Source organism: Balearica regulorum, chromosome 12 (assembly GCF_011004875.1).
Source record: "Balearica regulorum gibbericeps isolate bBalReg1 chromosome 12, bBalReg1.pri, whole genome shotgun sequence".
In the NCBI taxonomy this organism is placed as follows: Eukaryota; Metazoa; Chordata; class Aves; order Gruiformes; family Gruidae; genus Balearica; species Balearica regulorum.
This window is the reverse complement of record NC_046195.1, coordinates 9597043-9623094: the sequence shown is the minus strand read 5'-3', so window position 1 is coordinate 9623094 and position 26052 is coordinate 9597043. Positions and strand designations below refer to the sequence as shown.

Genomic DNA, 26052 nt, shown 5'->3' with positions numbered 1-26052 from the left:
GCCTACCTACAGTTACATTTTTTGAGAAATATCCTTTTTAGCTGTGAAATAAAAAAACATTCTATATCAAAATTTTCCTCACCTAAATTTCTCAACTGTTTTCAACATTAGTTTTAAAAGTAACAATTTGCAATGTGTGCTGACAAAGACTAGTAAAATGAAGGGATTAGAGGAATCACAAGACAAGAAGAAGGATCCCAAGACAGTAATGTTCCACTAACCTTCCAGAAAGAGGATTGAGCAGAAGGGTAGAACCCTGCCCCCTCTCGACAGGAGAAAATGCACTGAAAACTGTAGTATCACGCATCTACAAAATCACAGAATACCAGGTTGGAAGGGACCTCAAGGATCATCTGGTCCAACCTTTCTTAGCAAAAGCTCTGTCTAGACAAGATGGCCCAGCACCCTGTCCAATGGCTGACAAACAGCAGAACACACATAAGAATCTTAGATATTTACCAGAAAACAGAATTTAAAATTACACAGGAAACAACAAATAAAAGCAGGATAACAAGTTTAGACTACCCTAACTCAGAGTCTAGTACTTTTGAAAATTTGACCTTGTATTGTTTTTCCCAGCAGTACGATTAAAGCTAAAATTCTAAGCAAAACCATCATACAGCCACTCAGCAACAAGACAGCAAAGAAAAAGAAGTACAACACTGTATACAATCTAACAGTCTCTTAAGGTCACACCTTCTCTTAATTTCTTATTGATATTTTTGAACAAAAAGATTTAAAAGAATTTTTAAATCTCAAAATACAATGCAAAAAACCAAAAACTTTGTAAGAGAACTTCATATTTTTGAATAGCTGTAGGAAAAAACACCAGCATAAAACCAGAAGTTTTAACTGACTATAATTGTTAGATCAATTTAATTTTATTCTAAGCCTTTTTATTTAAAGAGGCAACTCAGTACATTTGGGAAAAAAAAATAAGTACCAGAAGGCATTTCCTATGCCAATAGCTTAATGATATTAAATAGCTTACTAACACAACAGGCTTGTAATTTATGCTGTACTCATTTTGCCAAGTCCTTCATTGAATACAGATATTTTGTATTTTAAAACAAGGGACTTTTTTTTTGTCCCAAGGAGACAGCCTAGACAGTGTGTTGTAATAACTTGCAAATTGTGATCTCAGTGTTACATTAGTAAAACTATGTTTTCAAACAGTATTAATATGCTGTGCATTTCAGTGGTTCTAGACTCATTATGCACTTCCCTCCTCCCAGGACACACAGCTCTGGATCACGCAGAAACTCAGTATTGTAATAGCTAGTACCATTACAGCATCTGATAGTTCTGTCTAAGTTTAAATAACTACATTTATTACCCCTGGTGAATCAGCATTACACTCTCAAATCACTTGGGAATCTATAGTTTAACCTGAAACACTCAGCTTTAGTTTTCCTGACTATACACAGTTGTGAGCTTTGCAATTATCTTCCACTATTAACTGATTATCAATTAACTCAAAAAGTTTCTCAGATTATGATTTTGCTGAAGAAAGCAGAACTATGTGCTCTAACTTGGTATTTTTAAGACTGAAAATTTCATTCTTTAATAACTAAAGAGAATAACTTACATTTTATTTATAGTTTCCAGAAATATTCTATTCAATTCACTGCAATGTCAACTAATCATCTGATTGTCAGATCTGACTAAAGCTATTGTATTTTATTAGTGGCATACCTTGAACCATATGAAAATTTTATTTCTAGCTTGTTTATATAAATGTTTTAACGACATTAATATATTCAATGTGTTAGTATTTCTGCTTTAGTCTTCTATAAACTAGGTTTGTATAACACCACACCACAGACAAACAAAATTTGTCAACAAAAAAACCCCTCTACATATTATTACCTGTTTCAATTTCCCAAATATAAACTGAATTGTCTTCACATCCAACAATCAGCAGATTTTCAACAGGGTCAAATTTTATCTTCTTCACAGGAAAGAGATGCTTTCTGGCATGTAAGAGACATACTCTCTTCTGAAGATGTAGAATTGCTACTGAGTGATCACCGCACACACAGCACACTATGCTGTGATCTTCTAACTGTAAACCAGAAAGAACTTCAGTTTCAACACTAACCACAGTCATAACCACATCATTTTAATAAGCCCAGTAAAAGTTGTGCAGTGATTTCTTCCCTAGAACATACTCATTTTTAAAAAAAATGTTTTATTTCAGCCTACATCTCCAACTTCTTTTTAACAGGCTAGCTGTAGAAGTGATCTCCTGATACAATCTCCTCTGATTTTTTCAATAAAAACCCAAAAATAATTTAAATACCATTTTTTCACAATGCTTAGCCTATCAAAGCACTGACTGTACAGCTAAATATATAGCAGCAGTTGTCCTAGAAGTACTAAAAAATTACTTTAAACCAAGCTACTCTTCACATGATATAAAATTATGTCAGATCTTATGACAAAAGCCAAGGGTAATATATTTCTTAAAAAAATTGGGTATTTATAATTTCATATCACATTGTATGGATCTGATTCTGCAAAGCTTTCCTTTCCTGCAAGTAATTTTTAGTGAGAAAGAAATTCACCTTATGGAAAAATTCAGTCCTGTAAAAAGAACTGAAACACCATCCAAGCACATATTAAATCCTATTTAGTTTCCAGAAAAAAAGGGCTAAAGAGCTTTACAAACATTAAGAACTTAGGTCATTGCAAAACTTCTTTTGGACTAAACGTTGGCATGTAAGCGAACTCTGGGTCAACCATAAGTAAATACATCTTCAAGGCTTTCTAAGAGGAAAAAGATGACATCTCAGTCCCATGAAATACAATAGGGACAGAATTTGTTCAACAAAATTTCATAGAACATTCAGTACAGTAAGTCTTCTAAATTTATTTCAAAATTCACTCACAGAAGAGCACCCAAAATTATTCTAGATCTCAAATACACAAAAACATACATGCAAGGGACCACAAGGTGTGTCAGGAACCAAAATTAAGCATGCACATTTAGATAAAATAGTATTGGCCCAAGTATTTTCTAACTACATTCAAACCCCTAGTCTTACTGATTATACTTTTTAACTTCAGAACTTAGGCGATATCCAGATTAACATATAGATTGACAATTATGATATAAAAAATAGTGAATAGAATGTTAACAGCTTTGATTTAATATGTCACTGGCTAAGGATCATCTTTCGGAATCACTGAAATTACAAACTAACAAGAAAATCAACCCTCTGAAATGAAAAACAACTTTCAAACAGGACAATTAAATGAATGTAAAGTAAGGATAAAGCGCTGCAGGATAAAAGTATTTTCAGATAGTTTTTGCTCTCATGTATATGCACACACACCTGTACAGAGATACTTTTTTGAGAGACATCATTTATTATGCTTTTACTTACTCTGTGGTTTTCTGGAGATCGCAAGATCTCTGTCACTGGACCAGATTGCAGACTAAATTGGTGTAAAATGCCTCCAGTAAATATATCCCAGCAGATCACAATAGAATCCTGCCCCCCTGATAACAGCCAGCTTGGATCAAATCTTACTGATTTATCATGTGGATAAAGTAAACAAGTGACTCTGCTACTATGACCGTTCAGAACCTTGTAAGGTAGATTATCTGAAACAAATTAAATAAATTTTTTAAATTATTTCTGTTGTTTAAGAACAGAGGTCCCATATTTTACAGTACATTTGCTAAAAGTCAGGAAATTCAAAAGATTGAACACAACAATCCTTTACATGGGATCAAAGAATTTCAGACATGTTCCTAGAAGGGAGGACAAAGGTCTGCATTCTGGTGCTTCATCTGCCAAGATGTAGCCTTTTTATTCCTTCAGCAGAATGATCTTCTAGAGGGGAAAATGACAAAGATGACTACTGCCCATATTGTGACATCCCATGTATCTCACTTCCACATGACTCCATCCCCACAGCCATGCCAGGACTCCTTAACAGTACTACCAAGGTGCTTTGCACTAAGCTGTGAACTGATAGATCAGCTACAGAGGGAAAAAGATCTTTCATTTTCCTCATTCAATCTCTGACCATCACCTCTATTTTTCAGAGAATTTTTACAAGGATCACTGAAAGGGATGTCAGAAGTATACAGTCTTCTGTGCCCGAGTGAGATAATTTGGACAAAATTGTTAAAACTTACCTTTCAAAGATATGTTTTCTAGAAGTCTTGTTCTTGCAGTTTTTAAACCTAGTGTTACAAAAATTTTCCCATTTTCACATCCACACACGAGTTTGTCAAGACTGGGTATGTACACAGAGGAACTGACAACTGTACTTTCGACTCCATCTTTAGATGCACAAAGATGATCAATAATGCCCTCAGACATTGAATGGTGTTTATCAAAATTATCCTGAAGAGTTCGCATTGCTGTAATTGGGATCTCTAGAGGGTGGGGGAAAAGAATCAGGAATTTTAATTATTTAATTCAAAACAAAATAAAAATCTAAAGCAAAATATATATTTTCATCTCTTCAACATCTCCCCTAACTTATCCTTTCAGCAGCCTAGTGATGGAAAATTAGCAGTTGCTATTCCAACACTAGATCACATCTCACTAAATCCTTTCTTGTATACCTCCCTACAAACAACCATAAGCAGGACCAACTACATAAATTTTCATGACATTTGGTAGACACGCATTTATGGGCAGATGGTAAGGAAAGAGGAACATATATTTGTTCCGTTCCGTGAAGAATTTCTAAATGCTCATCTTTGTTAGCATCTTGCTCCTTCTAAATACAGGCAGTTATCATACATGAATGACCATTGCTTTCTAGTCTGAAAATATTTTCATAAGAATTTAAGTTTTCATGAAAATTGACTTTAATACATAATTAAAAAGACAGTATCAAGAGCACAGAATTGCCAGACCTTTTGGTGAACCATCGAACGTTGACACAGGGACATCAGGAACATGCCACAAAGTGATCCTTCCTGAAGCTTCACCAGAAAAAAGAACCTTGTAGAAAGGCTCCTTTCTTTCATTCATGAATCCCATGACAAAAGGAAAACTCTGCAAAAAATAACAGTTAATCAATATTCTGATAAAGACCTGACAAAATAATGTAATAATTAATTGCAAATTCAAAAGACATCAAAAGCTGTAGAAATATAAAACAAGTAATGGTTGAGCCCTCATCTGTCGCTAAGTTCTGCTCAGATCAGGTCTACTCTGCCATGTGCTAGCCCCTCAAAGACCACCTCTGCTTTGACAGTATCCTTGGCTAAGCCTACACCCCGGAAGTGGAATGGGAGGGCTCCCTAGGTTTATTGTCTCTAAATGGAGAATCTATCAATAGTATCACCAGCATATTGAAAAAAATGGCAGCATAAAAACCAAGATGAGGCTGAAAAAACCACAGTGAAACATTGATAATCTTCACATTAAAATAAATTCAGTAAAGCTCCAGTCATGATGGCTTAAATTACTACAAGTAATGAAAGGTAAGAATTATGCTTTTACACAGATAGGTAATAATTACAACATCATTTAGTCATCTGGAAAAAGTTAGATACTACAGAGGTATAATATAATTGATAAAGAGACTTAGTGACATCTACCTAGTTTCATTTAGTCAACACTAAAACATATTGCAGTATATTTTTCTCAAACACCATGCTTTTCTTCTCCCATGAAGAGCAGAAGTCTGTAGGTTTTCTTTGCCAGTAGGCATAACATCACAGATAAGTCTATATCACCACATCACTAACACCCAAATTGTGTGATAATCTACTGGTGACTTGCCAAGAACATCCTGTTTATTACATAAGCTTCATTCTCAAGTATTACACTATTAAAAACAGGTGAGGTGTCTAAGTTGCTTGAAACCTTCACAAAAGTCAGTAGAATCAGGAATCTCCAGGTATGTCTACATTAGTATGTTTGAGTTTACACTAAGAATGACTTTGGAAGTGAATGCTTAGGTTTGTGTTGTGGAGCTGTCTTGGAGCACCAAATGAAGATTCCTTTTGCACAAAAGTGAACTGGGAGATGTGTGTAGGAGCACAGAAAAACCCAAAAGCACACCCTGTGCTGTAGATAGTGTGGATGAAAGGTCATCAGCATAAACTGTTTTGCACCATACATCACCTTTACTTAGTGTAGACACAGCTTGACTCTGCTCCTTTAAGACATTTCAATAACATTCCCTATGTTGGATATTTTATTACAATATTGAAGTTTGGGAGCAAATTCCACAATAAGCAACTTACAGTAATGTGGTTCAATTGATAATCTAAGAACAGAGATCAAAATGGATCATCACACAGGCAGTTTTGTTGTCTTGCAAATCTGCTATAAAAATTATTCAGGTAGAAAGGTAAACATTAAAGCATAAATATTAGAAAAGCACTGGGGACATTATTTAAAAATGCATACGTTTTGGGGGAAGCATATATGAGCTTCCTATACCACTGTAACCCTATTATTTGCTAAGCCCTGTGTTTTGGCTATTTCTTTTCCTTCATGATATCTGACCTTTTGGCATCCTTCAGCACTTATCCTATCTGATTTTAGATCACAGCATTTGGGGAAAAAGCTGAATGGCTTGTGCTATTGCCTTTCAAGTGAAAAATAAGCCTGTCAGGCTTTGCAAGAGCATGCAACAAAAATGCCCTCTAAGAGTCTATAGTTGCCAACAGAAAGAAAAAAGGACACCAGAAAGCCTCATATAGGTACATATTTGACAGTGCTTCTAGTCAGGCATAAATAAAAATGTCTCCCTTGCATATCTTCAGAAACTGCTTAAAGACCTGTTTGAGTTCACAATCAAATGCACTAATATAATCAAATACACTAATACACTAAACACTGATGCAACAGAAGGCAGGCACATCTTCCAACAATTGCTATTTCATAAACAGTATTAGCAATAAGGCTTAGCAACAAAACCAGAACCAAAGCTACATAGAAAAATGTGTTATATTTTGGTTCAATTTTCACCAAATAAGAACCCTTGCCAAAGATTCACACACACACCCCCCTTCCTAATTCTAATAAATTTTCTACTTTTAAAATCAATTGTTTTTCCTTACCTCTTTTTTGGGGGTCACACAAAGCACTACTCAAAGAGTGAGTCAAGATGCAGATTTTCCAACACAGCTGAGTCCACTTGACATACTTTGTCTAAGCAGTAACTTCTAAGTTTGAAACTGGTGTGACATGCTCTGCTAAACCTGAATTCTCAATCAGAAGTATAAAGATCATCTACTTTATAGCTTCCGCTTTTCTTAACCATAGAGGCTTCTTCAAGCAGAGACCATGGTTCTGCAGAGAGTCACATGTGTCTAATTCTATGCACTGTGGGTACTGTCAGTCTACTCACAGTGTAAGAAAGTTAGGCATGTGATTATGCCTCTGAAGGCTCAAGATAACAGTATTCTGGATAAAATGTCACAGACTCAAATCCCTTCACAGTTTAGGATGAATACACATGGGAAAACCTATTTATGTAGTTACACTGAAACACACATACATTTCTTAATAAAACAAACTAAGCAACTTGCCCACATTTTGCTTGTGGGTTGGCTGCTTTGTTGTTTGGGTTTTTTTATTACAGATACGAAACGAAAAGCTTCTAAATCTATTTTAGACCACTTGTAACCCCAAAAAGCTCTCCCTTTTTTGCCAAAATAAAAAAATCACTTCAACAATTAGCCTATCTACAGCTGAAAATAAAGGAATTTTTTCTCTGTGAAAAAAGTAAATATTGCCAGAATTTAAGACAAACATATGTGTTAAGCATCTCCAAGTTTGTATGTAAAACTTTTGAAATTAAGGAATAAGTCTTCCTAATTGTTTTCATAGAACAATTAAATCTGTTGATATACTCAACAATTTTTTAGAGATCACTCAGGTAGTTAGAAAACAAATAATGAACTTTCAAAGTTCACCATAAACTTTTAATGAATTTACCTTATTTTCCTTCACACCAGTAAAGCTGAGTAAATGAGGATAAACAGTTTCTTTCAGGACCTTCCCATCAGCAGGATACATGCTTTTAGAAAGCCCACTGCATAATTTGGAAAAAAAATACATTAAAAGCTTTGGAAAGTCTCTTTTTTTATAAAGCAGAATACTAACATCCAAGATTCACAAGTTCAATTAAAAGTTAGCGAATAAGTAATTACAAGAGACTTTTTGAAATCACAGCACCAGCTGCCCAAGTTCTACATGGCTAATCTTATTCCTGTGTCCCCTGCTGTGTCAAACAAAGACTGAGGGCTGTCAAACTCAGGGTAAATCTTTGAGTGCCAAAGTGGTTTTGTTCTGGTTTTTGATCATTTGCAACATGCAGAGATTTTCCACAATAAACCTCCCAAAGTTCATCTTGTACCTGAACTTTTTGTGTGAATTTCCCATCTGAGCCCACCTGTTTAGCAGCTGGTAGATGTAACTGTGGCCATCTTCTGTCCAGATGATAAGTCTGTAAGCTGCTAGTACTTCTCCACCAGCAAAGCACTGACCACTTTTACAGAACTCAGTACAAAGCAAGGAGAAATCACAATAATCATAGACCTAAGCTCAGAAAAACAATAAAATATAAACAAATAATATTGGCTCATTCCTTTTAATTCAAGCTGGTTTATGGTCAATGCATCAGTAAGTAGAACATTAGCTTGACTTTATAGTTTGACTACCTTTTTTAAAGCCAAAGCAGTTTTCATACTGTCAAATTAGTGCAACATCAGAATCAAACCATATATTTTGAAGCCAAAGAAACCAACAATAAAGAAAAAACAGTATTAGAGCCTTCTGTTATATCAGGAGATTTTAGATGGGATTTAATTTGTTTTGCCTTGCATTCGTTATTAATATTTACTGGACTGTTAATTTCTTAGAGAGGTTGGTAATGAATTTAGCACATAAATATGACATTGAAGACTTTGATAGAAGCTATAAACACTTCTGTATTCCTTAAAAGATGATCTGCTGGTGTAATCACACCACATATCTTAAAGCAGATTTTTTTCTTTTCTTCTTTGGGTAGTAATAAAGATTTTAATTTTTCACAAATTGAATGAAAGCAAAGAACATATAATCCTCTTTGCTGGCAAGAATTCTTCCTTCATTTCTAGAGCTGGTAAAAATTATATGACTTGTTTGCTTCCTCTGACCTTCCCATTTTAAGCTGAAACAGGATATGACTAGGGCAATCTAAGATATTGTCTGCTTGTTCATGTTTCTAGTGGCCGCATGGAAGGGATATTCATAGCCACACTTTTATAATTTATTCCAGTAGTGTGAGGAAATAGATTTCAAAATGAGAATTTCTATGACTTATTCATAGCTAGTTTATATTCATTAGCTAATTTCTAGCTAATTTGCTCTATATTTTCATTACTGTAGAAGCAGGTTAAGGAGCTACTCTAAACACACATGTGAATCTCTCCTATGCTATCACATACCTTTCTAATTAAGCAGTAAGATCATCATCTTTTATTTTTAAGCTGTATATTCATTGAAACATAAAAGTTGAAAACCAATGTGACTTATGTAGCTATAACACTACTTTGAGCAGTAAAATAAAACATTCAAATGCATAATAGTGATATTAGAAGAAACATGCACCTCTTGTAGAAAAACATTATAGAAATTAATAGAAAACAATGCTTGTTACTCAGATTTTTCCAGGAAAAGCCTATCCACTCTCTATATGGAATTTCTTTATAAATGCTTTTGCATGACTTTTTTAAATAGTCCAAGAGAAATCTCAAGGATACACTATAACTTTATTATGCAAAGTTGACCCAGGTGTATGTGAAATTTCTGGCCCCCTGAAACAGCACTAGTGTTTGAAACAGGTACATATGTTGCACTAATAGCACGGGACTATTTTCAGAGGAAAGTTATAAAACTAGGAAAAAGAAAAACTGGACTTTATTGTAAAATTTCTGTATAACAAAATTAAAATAAACAACAGCTTCAGTAACTACACAATGCATTCATTTTCTTACAGCTACAAGAAAAAGTGAAATAGTCTGGGGTCTTTAGTTTTGCTGGCTTCTATTAGTGGAACCCAGGCTATTGGCTCCGATAGAACAAAGGCCCTTGGTTACTGAGGACTTGCCAGCTGTGATTACTTCTGTCATACTTAAACAGTTTTTGTGCATCTTTGTCTCCTTTTGAAGTGCACTGTGGAGGGGACTATAATGCACCCAGTGCTCAGACTAATACTTGAAGTAATTCCCTTTCTACCCAGCCAATTTCATGTTAAACTTTTAGAGCAGAAATACATTACTAAAAAAATAAACACTCCATCTCAGTTAAGGTAATCAGAGAAGCAATATAGGGCACATATCTGATAACTGGTGAACACTTTAAGCTGAGGAGAAAACCAAGCATCTGCATGTAAAAATCACATTGGCTTTTCCAAATTGACAAAATTAAAGAGTATAACGCTCAGTAACATACCTGCCAGCACGTAGAGGACACAACTAGAAGGAGCCTTTCTGTGTAAGTACAAAACCGTACTGCTTGACAATTTATACAGTCCAGAGATTTTGATTCCTTCTCGCACACACTTTGTTTCTCCTTTACAGCACAGATAAAAAAAATGTAAGATTTATTCTAGATATCTGAGCTTTTACTTTTAGGATAGAAACAAGCCACTGAAAATAATTTTATTCACATACATTTTCAAAATGCAAAGCAACATACAACTCTTAATTAAGAGTGAGATAGGAAGACAGCAGGGTTCACAAGTACCATGTAAACAGAAGACATTCAGCATAGCTCTAACTGGACCTTGATCTCACTTAAAGAAGTGATAATGAATATGGAGAAGGACTAAAGGCAGGTCATAGATAGCATCTGCTGTAATGAATATCTGCTAAGTATTCTTCAGTCAAAATAGCTACAACAACCTACAAACCGATAGTATCAGATGCAGAATGGCTGATGAATATTCTGCTTTCCTACTCATCCTTGTTGCAACCAGGACATATGGTGTTGTCATATGTCTTGTTTTAACTTAACACCTCTATAAAGTAGTGGAAAAGAAACTAATTTTCTTAGCTTTGTACTACTGAATGTACAGATGGTTTTAAGAAAATATGTATTTTCACCTTTTTTGTGTGACTATCAGACTTATCAAGGCCATTGTGCTCAAAAATCCCATATAATATTATATTATTATGGATATTTTCTGTTTTGAAAGATACCACCAGTATCAAAATCTCTCAAAGAAGCGGTATACTGGTCACAGAATCATGGCTATCAAACTACAAACCATTTTTACTCATCTTGCAGCTTCAATTAATTCCAATTAAATCCAACAATATTTATTGAAATACTGTTGTTTAACATATGAAGTAGCTGGATTGTTACTAACTCCTGCACTCACCTCACAAAAGAGAGCCCCAGGCAGTAAAAGGACTGCACCATGCCATACATCCTTCTCTGATGTCTGTAACCAGTTGTTACAGTCCCCAAAATTTCTACAGCATGACAGTATTTTTCACCTTAGGAAAGTTGAAAAGACTCCTCCCACCAAAAAAACCCCCAACATTGCAGATAAACCAAAAACACATCACGAAAACACTGGTATGGTACCAAACTTGACAGACTCCTGAGGGGCCTGATTCTACCTGTTAACAAGTAGCATTGCAGCACGCTCTGCAGTTTCTCGAGCAAAGCAGTAATGTATTACGGATGTTCACAGAAGACTGTTGGCATTTTGCCATTTCTGCTGATGTTTCATAGTACTTAGCTGTAATACTGAAGTCCCTTTGTAAATCTAGCTCTGTTTAATTCAAACACAAAACATTGTATTCCAATTCTAACACTTGTGCATGTCAAGTGATAACTGCTGAGAATACTAATACAGAAAAGTTGCATGGAATAAGCAAGTTTGAAGATGTAGAACTAGGGCACTTGATTCAGCAAGAGTCTTTTCCAAGTGAAGACAGCATTGTGGGAAGCAGAGGAAAACAAAGTCCAAGAATCATTTTGAAAAAAGTAACAAGGGTGAAGAGGGAGTACAAAGGCTGATTTTGAAGAGCTTTGAGTTTAAAGGGGTTCAAAGAATGGAGTGACATTTTCAGGACAGAATGCAAGCATTACAGCTTCAGCATCATGCAATATGGAAGACATGAAGTCTGGGCAAAAGATGTTGCAGTTGTCAAGGCAAGAGCTGTCCAACAGCCCAACTAATTCTAAATAGCAGTAGGGTGTGCTTTCAGATTTTTGGGACAAAATTAATCAATTTTGTTTAATACTTATCCAGAACATTCTAATTTATTCATATGCTTCTTCAATGCATGCTTTACTTGAGAATATTACTAAGTTTATATTATCATTCAAATTGCTGTTTCACACCTCAAACTGACCTGTATACTATTCAAAGACGAAGATAGGTCCCACACTTTAACAACTCCAGTTACAGACACTGCAACCAATGAGTCTTCTGTGAATAGTTAACAGTGAGAAAGTCAACTTGAAACCAAGTTCAAACAGTGCCTAACACAAAAAGAACCTTGGCATAGACCCTAGTGTTCTATACAGCACTAAAAAAAGGATTCTGCAGGACACTTTAGATGAACTTAATTTTACATAAAAATAACTAATTGGTATACAGAAACACAAAACATGCAAGCAAATAGTGAATAATTATTTTGCCCAGATATATTTCAACAGAAGGCATAGAATAGTGGGGTTTTGCCCTGAATTTTTCCGATATCACAATATTTGTACTTGTATACAAGAAATGAGATTCATATAACCAGTGTAGAGGCTCCTTGTTTTTCTCTTTAAGAAACATATTAAATGAAACACAACCAACATCAGGAGTACTAAAAACACCTTCTTAGGTGCTGTCAATGAAATGTTAACATCTCTTACACAACAGCTCTGTAAAACATGATTAGATATTAAAGTTAGTAGGATTGTACTATCTATACTTTATCATGATTTAATTGGCCAACATAAAAACATCTACAATGTATACCTTGAATTCTTGCCGAGTGTACAATACACATACAATTTATCCAATCAGAAGACTGAGATGATGATAAGGTGTGAAGAACACCCAAAGTCTTAGCATCAAGAATAAGAACATCTTGATATTCTCCACAACAAAGCAGCCAGCCTTCGCCTGTCATGCGGAACGAGCAATGGTAATACTGTGCAAGCGGAAAGAAGAGAGTCAGCATATAAAGCTACGCAAACATGCATGCATATTTTTTCACATAAAGCATGTCATACTTGGAAATGTAATCAACACTTGTAGCATTACTAAAAATCTACTGCATATGTGAGACCATACACAATTTTGCTACTGACACAAGAATTTCACATATATTTATAACAATTTAATATAGGCAGATATCTTAGAGCTGCTTCATACTGAAAGTATCTGCCCTACCTAAATATTAGGATTTTTTGAAACAATCAAGGTGCTGATTTTCATTATAAATTGCTGAACAGTTTGGGATTTGTTTCTCAAGAGGCCTCATCTCTCTCTAAACATTTGGTAAAGCTCCAGTTATCAAGAGGTACATAAAGATGAAAAAATCAGGCAAAAATATAAGATATTCATAATGAATTTTCCATTATTTTCCAGGAAGGCTTTCTACTCCATGAGATATTCTTTATTATGACACTAAATGCCCTAGTGTTCATAGAACACTAGAATGCCCCCGAAGATTCATTCTTTCTCAACAATCATGCAAAGAAAAAACACACCCATAGCAAAGTATTAAGCAACTGAGATGACAGAGGTGCAGACTATGAAGCTTTTTTTTGAAAGGTGTTTTATATGTGCAAGAACATTTGCATTTTGTGTAATATCATTTGCAATTGTACCCATAATTGTTATAAATCATAAGCAGCCACCTCAAATGAAATTTACAAGTAAATAGTATCCTTAAAGAGAGCAATCAGATAGACCCACAAAATTGTGTCTCATTTACTACAAATTCTCTGTGCATTCAGTTTTGCTTGGATAATAATTCTTGGTCTGTCAGTTAACTAAATGAAGTCTGAAAACGAAGCAAAAATAACTGGGAATAGGATAAATATTACCGTGGATATTATGAATGAACAGAGGCAGAAATGGTTAGCAGAAGGAACCATTTGTGATTATTGTTACTCAAATTAGGCTTGAACTGGAAGGTTTGTATAGTCAGTCAATCCTCTGAGAAAATCCCACACTGGTTAAGACCCACAAATGGTTAAGAGTTGACCCTGGTGTTAAGCTTCATTTCAAATGGCAAATATTCATTTTGCACTGCTTGACATCTGCTATTTACAGCAATCATCTACACTGAACAAAAGGAACCTACTAGATAAATAGGTTAGTACTTTAATTAAAACCTGCTAGAACATTAACTAAAGTAACAATTTTAAATGGTGATGCTATCAAAATCACTGTGCACTAAACCTCCCAGACAATAACATTCTGTAGGAAGTTATGCTCACTCAGGTACTCTTATGCCACAAGCAATCATTCCCCATGAAGCAACAGCAAAACCTACAACAAAAAATCCAACCCCCAAAAAGCCCTTGCAAAAAATCAATTCTAAATACCTGAAGGTTGCATTTTAAGAATAGTTTCCTCTCCTAATGACATCTATTCTTTTTTCCTAAGAAAGTTTTCTTGTTAGAAGTTCCTACTTTCCTTTAGCCATCTTGTCCAAGTTACAGAACAAAAATCATTAACTAGCCAAAATTAGATTTAGCTCACTTCTAATAGGGAAGTAACAATTTTCTAAAAGTGTTTGCTTCTGCTACTTGAAGGATAAGAAAGAAGATTCTGCCTCTGAGCTCCACAAAGCAGGTCTGCCTACTTCTCCACAGAACTCCTCCATAACTATTAAAATCTAATTAATACCACAAAGAGATCATACTGCACCTCTATTACATAATTGAGGCACTGTATTGTGTGTGTATATACATACATATTAAAAATATATATGCTTGAAATATGTACACAAATAAAAACTATAGAAGAGTAACTTAGTCGATGCTTTATATATACACACATATATGTAAAAGTATAGATTATGAAGTTATTCTTCTATATTTTTTATTCAGTAATTTACTTAAGTTTTTCTCATCCCTTAATCATTAGCAATTTTGTTTGAATTCACCATATCAACTAAAACAGCATCACGAAAAACAGTGTTTCTTCTGGAAGCTTTAAAAAATTTGGATTCTGAATTTGGCCATAGTTTGAGTCACATGAGATCTCAGACTTCCATCATTTGGAGGTTTAGTTCCACCCTAGGCTTCCTCACTGAAGAACAACAGCATTTTAATTAACCTAGGAGCCCTGAGCTGCTCTTCTACTAATATATCCAGAAATAAGCCATCTCTCTGAATCAAACCCATACATGCTGGGCTCCTCAATCATACACACGCATGTACTTGAAATACAGCCTCACACTCCAACATCTAGATACTTAGTGTACCTGCACAGAGTTCAAAGCAGACAGTTGAAATTATCTAAAGTAATATTTAAAGCAATCTGGCCTCTGAAAAAAGGGATCTCTCAAGTTCTGCAATGGATTAAAGTGTATTTTTGGAACTGGGGCAGAGCAGTCTTTTAGAGGGCAACAGTTAGGCATCAAAACCTTTCAAATGATTAAAAATAAGCTCTTCAGTAGACTGTCTCACAATGACTAGATTGCTTGTATTTCTAAAATATATCTTCAAAAAGCCAATGTTAAACTTGAAGTTTCCACACAATTTTGTCACAGGATAAGAGTAAAGATTAAGACAGTTTCACTCTGCTACCCAGTGCCCAGACTTTACAGTAAGTTAATTGATACTGCACTCCAGACTTTTGCAGCTCAAAAATAATGAGTTGGATTTGATCAAGGAGTTCAGAGGAACACAAAAGTCTCACTTCTTAGAAGGAAGTAAAAAGAGGAAAAATAACAGATATAAAGCTACTTACATTGCAATAGGGTTTTTTCCTCCTATTAAGTATGTTATGACCTATACATTTAAAATTGTATGTTTCTGAAAAATATCATGTTAATAAAACAAAACTCCTCTTGCAACAAACAGATATTCCATGAAAAGTTGCCATACTTACACAGATTGCTGTATGCCTATAAGGAAGCTTTGCGTTCTCAATGCACTGTCCACTAGTGACATTCCAAACACACATCTCCCTGCCAAAGATAACTTTATATTATTCTCTGTCATTTCCACTCAATTGGCTGGAATAATTTTGTGCCACCAAAGTTTTTCTTTAGTGCTGTACTTAAGTGCAGTCTGGTCGTTTATGCAGCTTTTTGTTACAGATTACTGGGTAAGAAAATGTTGTGGTCATTAGCAGGGATGACATACAGTATCTGTTTCTTTTTGTTTTGGTAATTACACCCTGCTGCCTTGCAGCAAACCTGACTTTAAGGCCAACACTGGTCTACAACAAATTGTAGGTATACTGCCATTACAGCTCGTCAACGCGTCACTGTAACTATCTGTCATTGGAACTACATCCTCCTGAAAATGATTCATTTCACTGAACTTAAACCACACGTTTTGAAAAACATAATGCATCTTCTGTCGCATCAGATTTCAGTTCTTGAGAGGAACTGCAACTTCTGTTAAGAAGAAACAGTGCCACCATGAGGCTGCTCTTCAAATCCGTTACTGATACACCACTCGCCTCGACAATCTAGATGTCTGTGCATCTCCACACTTTGTTAGAATTAAGGTTAACGTTTGAGAAAGATGCATTAGCTGGTTTTCCTCAGCTAGACGTTATTCAACACGCTATGGGACTAGAGTACAACAGAAACATACTCAAATTAAATGTAGTAAATGAGGTTGTATGAGGTACATTGTCATAGCTCAGCAACTGAATGTTGAACTTTGATGCTTTTAGATTTTGTTTAAACAGTAAGAGTTATTTTCCACAGTTGAAAATCATTTTATGATTTCTGAAATTACATTAAGACATTTTCTGTATGAGGACTTAAAGAACACTGAAAAAATATTCTATATCAGAAATACTACTTAGCAATTCACATTTTAATCTACACACTGTCACATTTTATGATAATCTAAAAATATTAATTTATATTTTTCAGGTGAGCAAGAGCAGTAAAATCTATACATCTGTAGTGTAGCAACAGAGTCAGTAGACCAAAAATCATAACTTAAACAGAATGCTTATGCTGTTTGTTAAACATTTCAAGGCAGTGAATTTCTCCTTGTTTGTACCAGAACAATTACAGTAACATAGCTAAAGCAGTGCAGTTGATACATACACGCAAACATGCACACATGAGACCAGAATATAACTTCAGCTTCTGCATGTTGCACTTAATTTACTGTGTGTACTAACAAGGATGAGTGATATCACATGTTGCTAAACCTGTCCTACAGCATATGCTATATGCACGCACAGGACATCAGTGAGAACTTCTGGATCATTTATGGATTAATTTCTAGATTTCCCTATAAAAAGTACAAAAATGCTGTTCAATACTCATCCTTCTGGGATAAGCCAGTTATACAAACACTTAAGAGATTCTGAAGTGGGATGGTGGGAGAGTATCATCTTCCATACAATTTCCTCCACCCTCAATACAAAGAGATGGAAGCTTGAAAACAGCACAAGTGAATGATTCACAGGCCAGAAAATGCAGTTCGACAAACCCTGCATCTCCTGAAGATGAGGCTTCCTATTTGTAATTCTCTCAACTTCATGCTGCAGCCTTCCAGGGATCAGTGATGGATGCTTTGCCCTTATGTAATACAGATGAGAAGTCAGCAGTTATTTGGTAAAAGTGAACATTTAAAGGGACCAGAAGATTATTCAGTCCTACTTACACACATTCCAAGCAAGCCCGATGATCCCTTCAAAGGCAGAACCTTTAGGATGTGAACATCTGTTGTATATCTATAGCAAAAGCCTCATTTGTTTAATGCTTTTGATGCCAGCTTTTTGGAAATACAGTATCTTTTCTCCTAGCATTATCTGGAAACAGTACTGCACTAACAGAACTTTAGAATTAAGATAAAAATAGTTTCACCTCTGAGCCCTTGAGCAGAATTTTAAGAGGCCAACACAAACTAGTTCTGTAGACTTCTCACCTTCCTCTCTGCACATAACAACCAGAACTGTTTACCACTATCTCTCCAGTGGGGCAGCCTAACCTTTGAAGATTAAGAAGCCTGAACCAGTTTGTTCAAGTTATCCCTTTCTTGTATACTCATGATTGAGTGTGAGAATCAGAGATCCGAGCAGCTGGAAAGGATAAACAAGCTCCTTGTTGAGAAACAGGAAGGTGTAGCTTGAATTGTCAGGAACTCTTCATGCAAAGATGTTTTAACAGAGCTGTCCTGTCAATTGGAAAAGATGAACCCAAAATGAGGAGAATATTAAGCAGCAAGACAAAATTAAGGAAAGCCCTTAAGGAAGAAGCTAGCCCTAACTACTTTCAACAACTGAAATCATGAACAGATGGCTTCAGATCCCAGCTTAAACAATTATCAAATATTCAGAAAGAAAAAAATAAATTTGAATGCTAACCTAGCAGAACTGCAGAAATTAGTTTGACTAAAGTGCTGGGCCAAGTCACAACAAACACCTAGGAGAAGCTGCAAGATCAGGAGCTCTAAAAGGATGTACTCCAAAATAGCAAGTCAGATGTAAACAAAGATAAGGAATATATATGCCTTTTATTCAAGGACAGTCTTTTCTGTGCTTCCATACATACTCACTGAGCAAGTGTGACCTGGACCAGAGTACATTAGCGTCTCGTACTGATACGATTCTCAAGATTGAGCTCAGGAAGGAACAGAAGAACGAATCATGATATTAAAATGCTTCTCAATCTGCTGATTCCCTCCCATAGCCAGTTATTCTCCCTTTGAATTCCCTGACCTACTGAACAATTCATTCTCCTGACTACTAGATATCCAAATCTCCCAAAGCCTTCTGTTGTCCAAGAGACAAGCTCTTAGACTATTGTAAGATAAGCAATACAGTCATCATCCTAAGTAGCTGCTATCCTTTTCAGAAGTGGATTAAAAGCCTTCTGCCAAATGCTGAATCTGACCTGCGCCTGCCATACATTTCATGATTTAAGAAATGAGTAATTGAATATTCAGTTACCTACCCATTTTCAGTAGCACTTACTACATATGGCTGTTTCTCAAACTCTCTTGCTTTTGCCAAACAAGTTACAGAAGCAGTATGGCCAAAGAGAATTTCTTTAGATGAAATCTAGGAGAATAATACAATGGTTTAACTTAAACATAATATTTTGTGTATAAACTAAGGAGATCTAAAAAAGTTAGAGAACACTATTTTTAGATATTATTAATGAATAATTGTCAATCTGCTTTATATTATTATGTTCTTAAGCCATGTCTCTGGAATGTACAAAGATGTGGATGGATTAGTTTGTATAAAGTGCAGTCTTTTTATTCACTGTAGTTAAAATTGCACCTTCTGAAGAATTTATGGAGCATCAAATGTTATAAAACAGCAATGTGTAGAATACCTTTGGTCTTCACCCTACAGCATGCAGCAAAATTGACAGAGTGAAGTAGGAAATTAATATAGCAAAGCTCTTAAGCGTGTGTTTCATACAATATATTGTAAGTAATCCCTTTGATTAACTGCACTGGATGCAAAGATCTTAATGGAAAAAGGTAGCCCCATAAGAGTGCAAACTAAAGTTTCAAGCTATATTTGAGAACAAATAGGGCAGCCAAATCCAAGGAATGCAGAATAGATAATTGGAACTGCTTTGACTCTGTTCTGTTCTCAGGAAAATATGAAATAGTCAAAGCAATAGCAATAACATGCCAGGAGGTTTGCAGCTTAATTATACCAAAAATATATATTTCATCTTCTTCCATCTTTCTACAAATTTTTCCATTGTTAACCTGGTAGAGAGCTCTGATTTTACAAATAGATATTTTTTTCCTTAAATAACAGGCCATGCTCAGCAATTGATTTAGAGAAAAAAGAAAACAGACTTTACAAGATAGGAATCATGATAATTGTGTATGTTTACTTCCTATCATACTCATAGCACACAATCTCAAATTATAATCCACAGGTCATGATAATCTATGAAAAACTTTCCACAGTCTGTAAATAACAGGTTGCTCATATAGGCATTTCAACACTTTTTGCGTCATGAGTTTCTTGGGACAAATATCAAACTACCTTTAAAACTTAATCCAAGTAAGTGCAAGTCTGGATAATCCCATTGTTAATAACAAAAGATAAAACTCCAGTCGGTCTATTTGGCAGACTGTGGCACATCAGACAAACCTTTAATTCTGATGAAAGATCCCAGAGACATATTTGTCCTTCTTGACTTCCCGTAACTATAGTCTGCTGGTCATCTGTAATCATAATAGCAGTGATGCTGTGAGACGGAGCTATTTTTCCCCACACTGCCACAGCCTGTCCCAATACCTTCATAGTCAGCACCTGAAAACAGAAACAAGTCATGATAATTTTAAGTAACATGAAAGGTAGGAGAAAACAACTATTAAAAAGCAATTTAATCACCATCTGAAAAGGGGAGCTACAAAATACTGCTGCAAGAAGTTTATAAGGCATTAAAACATTTTCTAGCTGTTGCCAACATCACACTAACACTTTCATTAAGACAGGTATCCACTAATAGCCTAAATATACAGCAGGACAGCGATGTGCCACTGTTAAATCTAGGCAGTATCAAACAGGACCAGAGTTACCAGGGACCAGTACTATCACAACACTTAAATACCAGCAACAGGAGTCACATGCCACTCCACACAACATGGATTAGCTCTGATGGGCTCACATCACTGTCATCTTCCTAATTTTGGTTGGTGGAGCATACCATGCCTCCCCTATTCCCTCCAACCAGCAGTGCTGTTCATTCTCAGCAGCTAACTGCTGGAGCATGGAGATGGCACAGGAGCAGAGTGTCATTAAAGAGTCTGTGGTTCCTAGGAGGATAAGGCAAGAAAAAGAGATAATAAGGCTAGAAGGACAGAAGAGGTAGTGGGTCTGGGATGAAGAGAGAAACGAGGCCCAGGACAGCAAAGCACTATACCCTTAAGCATTCAGTGGCATCTCCTAGAGGCAAGACCCAAAAGAAGGATGAAGGCAGAGGGGCACACTGAGAATCAGAAAGAACAGATGGAACAGGTGCCAGTAACAAGGTGCTAGAACAGTGCAGTTGAGAGGTCAGTCAGAAGACAGGACAGTAAAGATGTAATCTTGTGAGAAGAGACAGGAACTGGGTAGAACAAAATGCATGGCAGCAGATAACAGTCAGCCAAAGGAAGCAATATAGGAATATGCAATATAGGAATGATGCAAAGTGACATGAAGAGCAGTTCCTGTGATAATTCAAAAAAGACCACAGGACAGAAACAGAGCACAGAAGCAGCCTTTCAAGCTACATTTTTTTAAAAAATCTGTAATGCAAACCATCACTAAATCCAGCACAGCAGCAACAGAAAGCAGGGACACAGACAAGAGGTATCTTCATTGCTACTAATAAAAGCTTTAGTGACACGGAAGTAGAGGAATGGTCTTGCTTCCTGACAAGAACATGAGATGAAGGGCTCAGCTACTGAGAAAAAGGGCTGAAAGGACTGGTATGGCAGACTATCAAGGTCCTGCTGTACAACCTCAACCAGAACAAAGGCAGAGGAAGAAGAATCTAAGACAAAATTAATTGAGGTCAAGAGTTCTACACTAAATCACATTTAGTTTCATTTTAAAGCTCTTTGTGGGCATATCACAAACTACTCAGAGATGTTATTTATCCTAGCTTTAGAATTTGACTTTTCTAAAACTTATTTTTAAAAAATCTCTAGTCATATAAAGTATTATGCTTATTGGTGAACACTGAAGTCCTTCTCTCTTCCAGTTTATACCCTGAAACAAAAGTTGTTCTAGCCAAACTCTAAGATATGTTTTTAGGTATCAGCTAAGCAAAGAAAAGTCACCATTTCATAGGGCTTGTAAAATGGTGGCTGCCAAGTTAACAGTTTGATAAGCCAAATCCTGAATCTTTAAAAGGCATTTTCTTGCATTTCATGTAGTCATTTATACTTGTGCCATGGGAGTGTTCAATTAGTGTAAAACAGCATAAGGCAGCAGAATTCAGGTTTGTACTGCATTGAATATGAAGTCATAAATTACATTTTCTTGTAAAAGCAGCAAAGAATCAAGATCAATATCCTTAGCAGAAGACCTACTGCTGCGCAAATGATGAGTAACAGAACTCAGAAAGATGATCAACAGAAGTTAAAAACAAATTGACAGAATTTGCTAACATATAGATGACCTATTTGCACACATTTGGTTTAGATCTCCATGAGCATTGTGAATTAATAAACAGCTATTACTATGGACAAAACATTGGTTATGCAAGAGAATTAATTTAGACTGAAGTGTTTCAAGAACATTTTGTACTTTTTCCTTTATGTTACAACTTAAGCATAAGAGAAATAGAAAGCAGAAAGTATATGAACTTCCATGTTAATGTAACAGTCCTTAACTTTCCCTTGTTTCTTGGTTAGCTTTTCCTTTGGATTAAGATATTTTGATGCACAAGTATTTTGCATGAAGGCTTTGCTTCTAATACCATTACTTCCTTAGAAATACTGCATACTCACACACACACATTTTGTCTGACAATATTTAGCTTTATCAAAGCTATTTGGTGATCCTGATGGCACCTAGAGCAAACTTTTTTAATAAAAAAAATCAACAGATATTTATCGGACTTGTTCCTTTTAAGAAAAGGTAAAAACTGTTTCCACAAAGTCAAATATTGCCCAAGGCGTATCTGAGCTGCATGTAGCTTATCAGCACATGTCAAATTCCTCCAGCTCTACCCACTCAAGCATGTCTGATTCACAGTATTAACCCGTAATTCAACTTCAAATCAAGTCCCTCAGTCCTACTCCCCATTTCTCCCTGCTTACAACCTAATAAACTTCTTTGTCCTGCCCTTATGATCACCCTGCCAAAAAGAACACTCATGACTGTGTGCTCCCTTTTCTTAGTTAAAACCATACCAGTTCTTCATCCCACCACTAACTCATCACATCTCTACCATCCTGTCTCTAGTACTACGAATACTTTTCACACTGAAAGCATATCACAAACCTCTGTAAACTTAGGTAATTATCCCAATTTGCAGAGGTTCAAGGACTTCAACAACTGTGGACCATTTGTACAGTATTAAAGTTTCATTTGTAGAGCTGAGTATACCACCTTTTATTCTACAGGAGCCATGAGGTATTTAGAAGTTTCATCAAAAGCTTTAAGGGGAGAGAGCAGGAGGTCTGACCTTGAATGCCTTTCTAAGCACATATTAATGCAAAGGCTTTTCCTCATCACTCAGCTTTTTTTGACTGGGACTGGTCATGAACCAAGTAGAATAAAAAAGGTCAGATTATAACAAAGAAACAGTGCCATCATAACTCAACATATACTTTCCCATAGAGCCCTAATTCCAATATAGTAAGCATATCTTGACTTTATCTCCTCTACTGACCATAAAAAAAACAAAATTTTTTTAGCTTCTGTATTAGGCTCATGTCAGACTTTCCAATCACTGCCACATAATTACTGCTTAACCTCAGGCACACATCCCTGTGCTGCATTTTCTCAAAAACTATAAACCTAAAGCAGGGGGGTTGGGAACATACAGGTTAGAATGGAAGAGTTGCTTAGGTCTTAGGAGCATGCATGTGCTCACAGTGATTTGAAGTGAAAAATCTGGGTTCTGTTTTGCCCCCACTGAACTCTGCAGCTCACATTCCATATTGGTCCTTGCATTTACCTTCAGAGTTTGCTCAAAAGTGTAAAGAAAGCTTTCCAGTACAAAACATCCTGAACAATATTAAAGTATTAACTACAGTTACAAGAATCACATTTCTCAAATACCTTGATTTTTAAATTAATTCAAAATTCACCAGTTCTCACATACATCAAGGACTTTAAAATTAGGAAACTGGTTGTGACAAACCTCCTTCTCATAGCTAGAGCCCATAACAAAAGTTACCAAATAGGAATTTATAGCTTATTTATAAAAGGAGAAAAGACTTTGTAAAACAAAATATCATTCTACAGGTAAGAGTCAACCTGCCAAAAAAACCTTTTCTGCATTTATATTCATAGTTATTTCATGTTTTCTATGCATCCTGCACTATCAATACAAGATCAATTGTTTTAAAGTCCAGTTAAATGTATGGCAATCAGTGTGGGCACAAAAAAGATGTAGAAATTGGCCTACACTCCTGAAAATATTAAGAGATTAACAACATTTAACTGTTTGTATTGGATTAAAAATACATATATTAAAAACTCACAAAACCAACAACAAATGAGGATAGATGGGCCAAAATTATTAAAACCAATTATTGACAACTTTATAAGAGCAGCATATGTCTTCTCAGTCTAGCAAAATTCTGTTTGCCCAGGCTTCAGTATTCTTGATGGCTAAGTAAAAGAATTTAAGTTCCCCACACAAACATCTTTAGATTAATCATTGTAGTAAAGTGTTAGGAAGAAAATTTTAAGCAGAGCCTGGTAGGTTTTCATGACAAATTCTTAAGGTTTGTGTGTTCCTAACCTATTTTGTTCTCCCACTCCTGCCCATTCTTGGGCTTTATCTGACATTCTTACTGTCCGTATAAGAAAAGTTCTATTAATGTTTTTTGTACTGTTAATAAAAAGCTAATTATTTTCCTTAAATAGCTTTGACTTGCAGTCTACTGATCCATTCTATATCACTTTCGCAACTTTCTCAATTTACTTTGTGAAATAAACATTGCACTCTCCTTAAGGATGTCATATATTATCTCTGCTAACCAGCAAAGATATATAACCTTTCCCAAACTAAAAGATTATATTCACCCATTGTCCACAGCATATAGCAACTCCATCTAAGAGGCATAAATAATAAAATATATTGCATTTACAAAATACTTGATAGAAGTATCTAAAGTACAAAATCTAAATATACAGAAGTGACAGACCTGTCTTCATAAGCCTGCAGATGTACCACACTGACACTCATGATGCTGCTCACAGATTTGCTGTTTATGTAAGTTGTTATTCAGAAGCCTATTTTGTCCATGAATCTGAAAATACAGGTCAACAATACTTTGCAATTTGTGAAGCAGCAGGCTGCACATGCATTTGTATAGGTGTGAGCAATGGAATAAATTAGAAAGAAATACAATGCTGAGAAAGATGCTTAACAGAGAAATGTAAATAAAATTGAGATATAGAGGCTACAGGGGAGAAGGCAGGGTATGCAATGCAGGAAAGAGGGCATATGAGGCTAGGTAAGTGAAAAGGGAATGACAACCAAAGAAGTTACACTAAAGACAGCAGGACAAAAGTAACAAAGAGACATCTGAAGTACTTAATAGCAAGGAGTAAAACAATGAAAGAGTTAAGAGATTTTTTTAAAAAAATAATTAAACTAGTCCATATTTAGCACATTGTACAAAAGAACTAATAACTGGCTCCTTTAAGATGCAGAGTCTGCTCTCTGTGGGTACAGCAGCAAAAAAATATTTCCATAGCTCAAATATTTCAGTTAATATGTCTAATCAGATAGCAAGCAACTAGTGAAATACTCCAGTAATGAACATTTCTATCCTATGACCCACTACCTCATGTTTTAATACATTCTGCAGAACCCTCAGTATTCCACATCTTTTCCTCTACTTTGCTTTTTGCAGCTCCATCCTGGAGACCCTGCCTGCCACAGCACTTCAGGTTTAAGATTTAATGGGACTTCGCTCGAGACCTGCCAGGCCTACACCCTAATCGGCTGGACAAGTCACTGTTGAGTGACACCCACGTCTCCCCTGGGGTGTGAACGTCCTGCTTTTGCAGTCCAAGGGAGCAAGAGACTGGGACCAGGAATCAATACAACCCATTTTAACTAGCAAGAACCACCTAGTAATACCTTGTTTGTATTTCTTGAACAAGTGACACAAGAAACACTTATTTCATTCCACACAATAATTCACCACAATCAGAAGGAGCACAGTAAGGGCAACACCATCTCCCAGCTGCTGATTACATCAAAGG

The 26052-nt window shown here is 35.7% G+C and overlaps 1 protein-coding gene across 5 annotated transcripts in view; it reads right to left on the bottom strand.

Annotated features, from left to right (window-relative positions):
• The window catches only part of WDR72 (WD repeat domain 72), a 105829-nt gene extending 85413 nt beyond the window's left edge, over positions 1 to 20416 (bottom strand). The window contains exons 1-12 of one of the 5 annotated variants that reach the window (XM_010311983.2): positions 20260 to 20416; positions 19091 to 19197; positions 16051 to 16129; positions 12958 to 13132; positions 12341 to 12417; positions 10425 to 10544; positions 8383 to 8528; positions 7926 to 8022; positions 4883 to 5024; positions 4151 to 4393; positions 3390 to 3610; positions 1870 to 2065 (exon numbers count right to left, since the gene is read on the bottom strand). In XM_010311983.2, coding sequence (XP_010310285.1) covers positions 1870 to 2065; positions 3390 to 3610; positions 4151 to 4393; positions 4883 to 5024; positions 7926 to 8022; positions 8383 to 8528; positions 10425 to 10544; positions 12341 to 12417; positions 12958 to 13132; positions 16051 to 16129; positions 19091 to 19197; positions 20260 to 20412 — 1756 coding nt within the window. In that variant the 5' untranslated portion in view covers positions 20413 to 20416. Of the gene's footprint in view, positions 1 to 1869; positions 2066 to 3389; positions 3611 to 4150; positions 4394 to 4882; positions 5025 to 7925; positions 8023 to 8382; positions 8529 to 10424; positions 10545 to 12340; positions 12418 to 12957; positions 13133 to 16050; positions 16130 to 17624; positions 19198 to 20259 lie in introns of those variants that run through there. The other 4 variants (XM_075764719.1, XM_075764718.1, XM_075764720.1 and 1 more) reach the window with 4 other exon arrangements.
• Between the last annotated feature and the right edge of the window lie 5636 nt (positions 20417 to 26052).